At 38.3% G+C, this 7500-nt stretch overlaps 1 protein-coding gene across 1 annotated transcript in view; it reads right to left on the reverse strand.

The window, feature by feature from the left end:
* Positions 1 to 2290, reverse strand: part of LOC144967746 (sulfotransferase 4A1-like) — a 12727-nt gene extending 10437 nt beyond the window's left edge. The window contains exon 1 of the mRNA XM_078905330.1: positions 1728 to 2290. Within this exon, the coding sequence (XP_078761456.1) occupies positions 1728 to 2205 (478 nt within the window). The 5' untranslated portion in view covers positions 2206 to 2290. The remainder of the gene's footprint in view (positions 1 to 1727) is intronic.
* Positions 2291 to 7500: the final 5210 nt, after the last annotated feature.

Consider the following 7500-nt stretch of genomic DNA (forward strand, 5'->3'; position numbering starts at 1 on the left):
TGCTTTGTCCAAGTGTTGTGAGGTTTTTGTTTAGGATCACAGGGAGTGTTGTGATCGGTCTTCCTCTAAAAAGGTTCCCGTGTTTTTGGAAATATCCCGACATGGCTTGGTTAGCTGGTATGTTTTTGTCCCTGCGTAGTATGTGACCGAAAAGTTGCCATCGTTGTTGTAAAATGTCAAGGGAGATTGGTCTTTCTTTTGTGATCTTATAGAGTGATTCATTTGAGATCTTTTTTGGGTATTTGATGTCCAGTACCCTTCTTAGCTGTGTGCGATGGAAGGCATCCATATGTTCTTCTTTGGATTTTGTCAACGCCCAAGTGCCGCAGTTATACAGAAGTACCGGTTTTACAAGAGCACGGTACAGTTTCAGTTTGGTTTTTCTCTTTATTTTGTCACCTCTAATCCATACATGGTGAGTTTACTGAGTGCGGCGTTTGATAGCTGTTTTCTTCTTTGTACATCCTCGGTGTCTCCAATTAGTGAGCCGACTTTCTTTGTTCTTTTCCATTCCTCTTTGTTCCTCGATATTGTTGTAAATTCGGTTTTATTGGCATTGACTTGGAGGTTATATTTCATGAGGGTATTTTGTATGATGTCTATATTTGCTGGTGTTGATCCAATAAAATCTACATCATCTGCATAGGCGATTTCTCTTGGGATTGCATTCTCAATATGAGTCGTTGGTTTTGGAATGACTTTTCGAACTTCTTTCAGAGCGTGTTCTAAGTACATTGTGAACAGAATCGGGCTCAGACTATCTCCTTGGGGGGTCCCGATGTTACTTTCGAACTGCGTCTGTTTTGTGGCCCCGTATATCCTTGGTTGTATCTTTGTGTTGAGATTGAGAGATTGTCCAGCATAATTGTTGAAATGCTTGACGAGCTATCAACGTCGATGCATTTTTATTGTTATCTTATAATATGAGTCCCGGGTTCAATCAACAGTGCTTACATTTTTAAAAAAAATTACACCGTATTTGATATAAAAACTAGTCAATTGAACATTTCAATGATTCCTTTTCTACTAAAAAAATAAAAAAAAACAAACAAACAAATAAGCAACAACAAAACAAAAACAATACAACAAAACAAACAAAAACAAAAATCCTATGTTTTATTCGTTTGTCATCAGCCGATTACCTTGAACCAACGACTGGCGGCCTACTTAAATACTTGCCCGCCACCTAAAGCAATCAGCCCCTCAAACCCTGAGCATCAATCGTAATTTTTACACGGGCGATTGAAAATAAATGCATTGCATAGTGTCGTCAGGTGTTGCGATGCAGTTTCTTCATCAGGGTGTCAAAAGATTGTAATAAATGTTCTCTAATGAATGTGTGTGTATGTCAGTTTGTTTTTGTGGTTGTGTGTGTATGTGTTTGTAATTTGGGAGTAAACCTCCCATGTTTGCTTATCATCGACTTTTTCGGTGACTTAATCAATGCGGGCGATCTATATTCATGTTTTCGTCCAATCAGGTAATCAATCACATGATTTGTTGCTGTCCAACAATTGGATATTTCTTATCAAATATAAACACGCTGCTTTGTTTACAAAAGTTATAAACATGCCCATCTGTCAGACTCAATAAAATGACCAACCGTGTTAGATATTTAAAAAGCTGTGAACACGTTTCAATATGTTGTTCACTATGAGTACATTTTGCAATGTGACCAATGACCTCGAGCACATGGAAAGTTAATATAGATCATCCTCATTCCTTACCTGATTTCGGAAACCCAATGAGCCAGACATCATCTTCTCTCGCTTGGAATGACATAACATCGTCTATGATATTAACGACATATTTTGGCAACATCCAGTCCCCGTAATAATAACATACATGTTTCCAGCCATATCGACGACTAATTACGGGCTCAATCCCTTTTTTCCTGTACTCCCTTTTCCAGTATTCTATAGCACCAATCACAGTCACGACACAAACTCCAAGAAATCCTGCCGCATACTTGAGAATCTTGCTTCCAGATTGTCTTAGATTTATTCGACCAGCTTTTGAAATGTTTTGACTTGCCCTATCGTTTCTCTTGTTATCACACGTAAACTTTCCATATTTTCGAAACACTACAGGCCGTTCTAAGTGCATTGGTAACATTGGTACCCGTATCATCGAAGAAAGATTTAATATTCTCATTGGCATCATGTACTGTGTAACAGAATTCCTTAGTACACACATAATACTCATCCTGATTTAATCATGGACAGCCTGCTGTTCAGTTGCTGATGACATTGTAATGTCGGCAGAACATTTTAAATAGTTTAAAGCAATACACTACTCTCTCTCTCTCTCTCTCTCTCTCTCTCTCTCTCTCTCTCTCTCTCCTCTCCTCTCTCTCTCTCTGTGTGTCTCTCTCTCTCTCTATCTATCTATCTCTTTCTCTCTCACACACACACACAAAGACACACACACACACACACACATTCACGCCTGTGCTAACCTACAAAGAAAGACAATACTAAAAGCAGCACTTTGTAATGCGTGACACACCGTCTCAAAACGGTATGATGTCTTGATGAACTGGGCCCTTAAAAGTGAGTTTAGAATAAGAATGAAAGGAAATACGAACAACATTTCAACGCGTTTTCCACATATACAAGAACACCAAGCGGATTGAATGACTGGAGTGATAGGATTAGTGTCGTGAGACAGATAACATATGTCTATAAGATTTGCGGTGATGGGCACAGTGTGCCTTTTGAATCTTATGAAATTGAACTCGAACTTAGAAAACGGTAAGGGCTGCCTAAAGCCGGTGATCGTAAAATACTAACGAAAGAGTGAAAATGGAAAGGCTTCGTATGGGAATAAACAGACAATGGACGTTTCGGGTACAAACCCTTCGTCAGCACAACAAGACACAAATAAACGTGGAAAACAAATAAAATATAATATTATTAATATGTAATGCATTATATTTTATTTGTTTTCCACGTTTATTTGTGTATTGTTGTCCTGACGAAGGGTTGGTACCCGAACCGTTCATTGTCTGTTTTGTTCCCATACAAAGCCTTTTCATTTTCACTCTTTCGTTAGTATTGAACTTGAACTTGGAACTTTTGCCAATTTCAAAAACGTGTATTTACCGTCCACCATATAAAGTAGAAACTAACCCTCAATTTCATACTCGTGGATTTCAAATCAATTTCCAGAACCTAGTTCATTCTGATATAATAGCGCTTAGAGACGGTGAGTCACATAGGAAGAAGAGAAATGCCTTTCATGTCAGAAAGACATAATCTCCAACCAACTGGTGAGCAAGAAAACTCACAAAGGTCGCACAAGACATGTCACGAAAACCCACTGGTCACCCATCGAGCACAGTACATGTTTGCCATTCTTGAATTATATGCATTGTGGGGGAAGGGAGGGGTTGAATGCAATCATTTGAAATACCACTGAATATAACTGTCTTTAATACCAGATTACATGTATGTTTTGTGCAGAATAACCTTTTAATGGAACCCCAGTTTTCAATTAAAAACTTGAGCTTTTATATACCACGATATACACTAAACGTGCTCAAATTGTTTTATAAAGGCCCCCTGACCAACAGCAACACGTCACATGTAGAACGAGACATGACGCCTGTTAGGATTACATTTTTTTCCGACAAAAGCCAACGCTGTAAACGGTCAGGTACTAATTTACACCTGAGTATGGTAAGAGAAATGAGTAAAGAGCCTTTTCCAAGGACTCAACCATGCGCCGAGCAAGGTTCGAACCCAGTACCTTCCGATCCAAATGCGAGTGTCATACCATTAGACCACAGAGCCGCACAAATTCAAGAGATACATAATTAGATTCAATAGTTTGATGTCACGTCGCCCAGCAACGGCGAGCAGCGTGGTTCTAAACAAAGAAAATCTGTACTTTTTATTCGTCATGCTGGCTAGAACTTGTCGTAATATGTCTTGTGATCAGAATGTGTAAAAGTCAAAACATGATCAGATTTATGTTTTTTTTTCTCTCCTCTGAATACCATTTCATGCTCGTCGGAGAAATATTTCATAAGGGCGTCCGCCATTGTTCCGATAGTTCAGAGCCAGTTACTAAGTTACCATGCGTCATTACGAGGGAAGTGACGTTACGACTGTTGAAGCGTATTATTGATCTGACCTCTCCTCTCTGATTGTGTGCCATATTGCTTTCGACACTTGGATAACCACGCCTCTCGGACAGTCGTTATAATGTAAACAATGGCAGTGATTGGTAAACAAAGCGAGCAACACAGGTTTTACTATCGATGGTATGTGTCTAACTAAAAAACCTACACTATTCTTCCGCTTGATCAATAGAACCAACAGAGAAAACTATGTATAGACTTAAACATATGATCGAGAAAATCAGAGAGAGGTCGATTTCATTCACGTTTTTGTTTATAAACAACCAACGACGTTTGTCCGAACATTTGTGAAGGTGTGTCACGAATTCCATGTCTTGATAGGTCAACAATCTACCGGTTAATTCGCCGCATGGCATGAAAAAGAACTCTGCGTTTCGCCTCTCTGTGACCAATTTCCATGTTTAATCCATATTGTTATCATTTTTAAAAATGTAAAAATCACAACAGTAAGCTACGCCAGATTTCAACTATTAAAATGTAACAATTGTTTATGTTAAGTGTGTACAAAATGACCAAATTGATCTGTCGTTTTGAACCCAGGGTGATTATGTTTGAGTAGTGAACATGGATCTCGTGAAAAATAAACCCCTGGTCGTGGCGAGTTCTGTGATCGTAATAAGATTCATTAGTCGTACCGTCACTTCCTTCCTAATGACGCATGGTAACTTAGCAACACTGGCTTAACTACGGATCAATGGCGACGCCGTATAAATATTCTCCTGCGAGTTAAAGGATCCGAGAAAAAACATCATGATCAATGGACTTTTACACTTCTGATCACAAGACATGAAAAGTTCTAGCCAGCATGAGAAAATAAAAAGTAATGATTTTCTTGTTTAGAACCAAGATGCCGCCGTTGCCCGGCGTTGACATCAGATTATACGAATCGTATGGATTCACATCTATTCACCCGCATACAACTGACCACTTTCTGAACAAGAAACTATACACTTCAAGCTCTGAATCTACTTTACAAATGTGTAAAGTCAAACATGATCAAATCTTTGGGGTTATTTTCCTGGATACACATTATGTGCCAGATATTCAACGGCGTCACATTGTTCCGATAGTTTAGAGCCAGTTTATAAGTTACCTCGTCATAGGAAGAAGTGACGTTAACACTTTGAAAAGTATTCAACATAATACCTTCCAGTCGTAAGTCACTTCCGTAAGAGCTTGAATTAGTAACGGCTCAACTATCGGAACAATGCGCGCCCTTATGAATTTTCTCCGACGAGCATAAACGTGTATCCAAGAGGAGTAAAACATTGTAAAATGATATTTTTTAACTTTATACATTCTATCCAATTTGAAATTCTAGCCACTGAAGAATAAAGTACTGATTTCTGTTTAGAATGATGGCGCTTGTGCGACGTGATCAGACTTTGATCCAATCCGGTGTATAATACTTGTTAATGTAAAAATCTAAATTCACTCATAGACCTTTTTGAAATATAATTTTATAATAAAAATCTTAAAAGAAAAATCCAATGTGACACTGTATCGATGCAACAATCTGCTCCGCACTAACCTTTCGTTTCGAGCTGTCATAATTCCATCAGAATTTTGTGAAGATATCAACGTCAACGCGTGCCTTGTGGAACGGACAACTTAGTTCGAAGATGACGTACTAGGTCTTTTTATTGATTTTTTTTTTTTTGCATCCGCGTTTATGATAATGCTCATATGATTACCTATTTATTTTAACTTCATGGAAAAGTTTTCTGTGTTGTTCTGTTATTACTTGATGGATATGTGAATTTTTAGCAATACTAGTCATCGATTGTGAATTCTGAGTTGATTTCACTAGATCTTTGTTATTGTTTTTTGCCTATACGGATTTATTGAGTACTTCTCACTAAACTGTATTAACCATGACTATAAACGATGTGTTTACACAAAGTTTTGTGTGTTATCCGTTTATACTTCGTGAATGATGTATTTCTACCAATACACAGATTATATTGTCTATCTTTCTTTAAAACACCCAATCATAACATCCGTAGAGCGGTCCCATAGTAGAATTTGGTTGGTTCATTTTTATTATGATTTTTCAATGTATTGTTTTTTTTTTTCAATTGCCATGGAGTTTAGGAAACAACAAAATCTGTGTACCATGAACTTATAGTCGGTTAATGTTTGTGAGAACAACTCACAAACGCATGGCAATCAGGCCTGGATGAGTCACTCATACTTCTAATACCAGAACACACTATGTTAACCTTGTCCGTATTTGTATTTATGAGTATTTACCTAACCACGCATCATCATTTTTCTGATGGGACGACAGCAAGCTGGTTTAATTGGGCATGAGAATTAGATTTAAAGATTAATGATCATTTATACGATCCTTTCCTAATTTTAATTTGAAGAATTTCAAGTGTCATTTTTGATTTTTGTTTTCAACAACAAGCACCGGTGAGATGTTGGAGCATGATCCGACCATGGCTGCGGCCTTGAGGAGTGGCCTATCTTTCAATAGACCATACCTAATTTTTTATTTAGTAATTGTATAATTTTGATTTATTGTTTGATGGCTACTAGGGCCAGGCAGCATGGTGCGGTGAGATGTTGGAGCATGATCCGACCATGGCTGCGGCCTTGAGGAGTGGCCTATCTTTCAATAGACCATACCTAATTTTTTATTTAGTAATTGTATAATTTTGATGTTGTAGCATGACCTGACCATGCTGTGGCCTCGAGTGACAGACCAGCCAATAGATAGTGTTAGTTCCCTAGGTTTGCTTTCGAGTGGCCACTGTGATTGGGCAGCATGGTGCAGTGACATGTCGGAGCATGTCCTGACCATGGCTGCAGCTGTGGAGATGACCACTCGGAAGCAACCATCTGATGATAGTTTGGATTCACTGAGTTTGATGGTCACTCTCGAGCTTGGTGGCCAGCGCAGAGAGATGTTGGTGCATTATCTGTTGCGACCAAGGTTCGAGTTGGAGGACCTAATTCTCAGTGAATCACATGATACATATTGTGATGTTCATGCTCAGGTCGCGCACCATGGGTCAGTGAAGTGTTGGTGCACGACATGGCCATGACTGCGACCTGGAGCAATTGCTTTGTTGTGAAGATGTGTAGATTGTTGTTATCATTAGATTACTCTGTGATCTTTACTCTATTATATACAAATGCTTCATATATTATATTTTTACATGCACAGCATCGATACAGTTTTCTGATTTGGGACGACAGCAAAGTCTGGTTTTAATGGAAATTAGATTTTAAAAATTAATGACCATTTTATACGATCGCTTTTCCATAGGATGTATTAATTTGAAGAATTTCAAGTTGTCATTCTTAATGAGTCTTTTGTTTTCTCAACAACAAAGCCACCCCAACCC

This window comes from Berghia stephanieae, chromosome 3 (assembly GCF_034508935.2).
Source record: "Berghia stephanieae isolate SIO BIC M18660-M18661 chromosome 3, UCSD_Bste_1.3, whole genome shotgun sequence".
Classification (NCBI taxonomy): domain Eukaryota; kingdom Metazoa; phylum Mollusca; class Gastropoda; order Nudibranchia; family Aeolidiidae; genus Berghia; species Berghia stephanieae.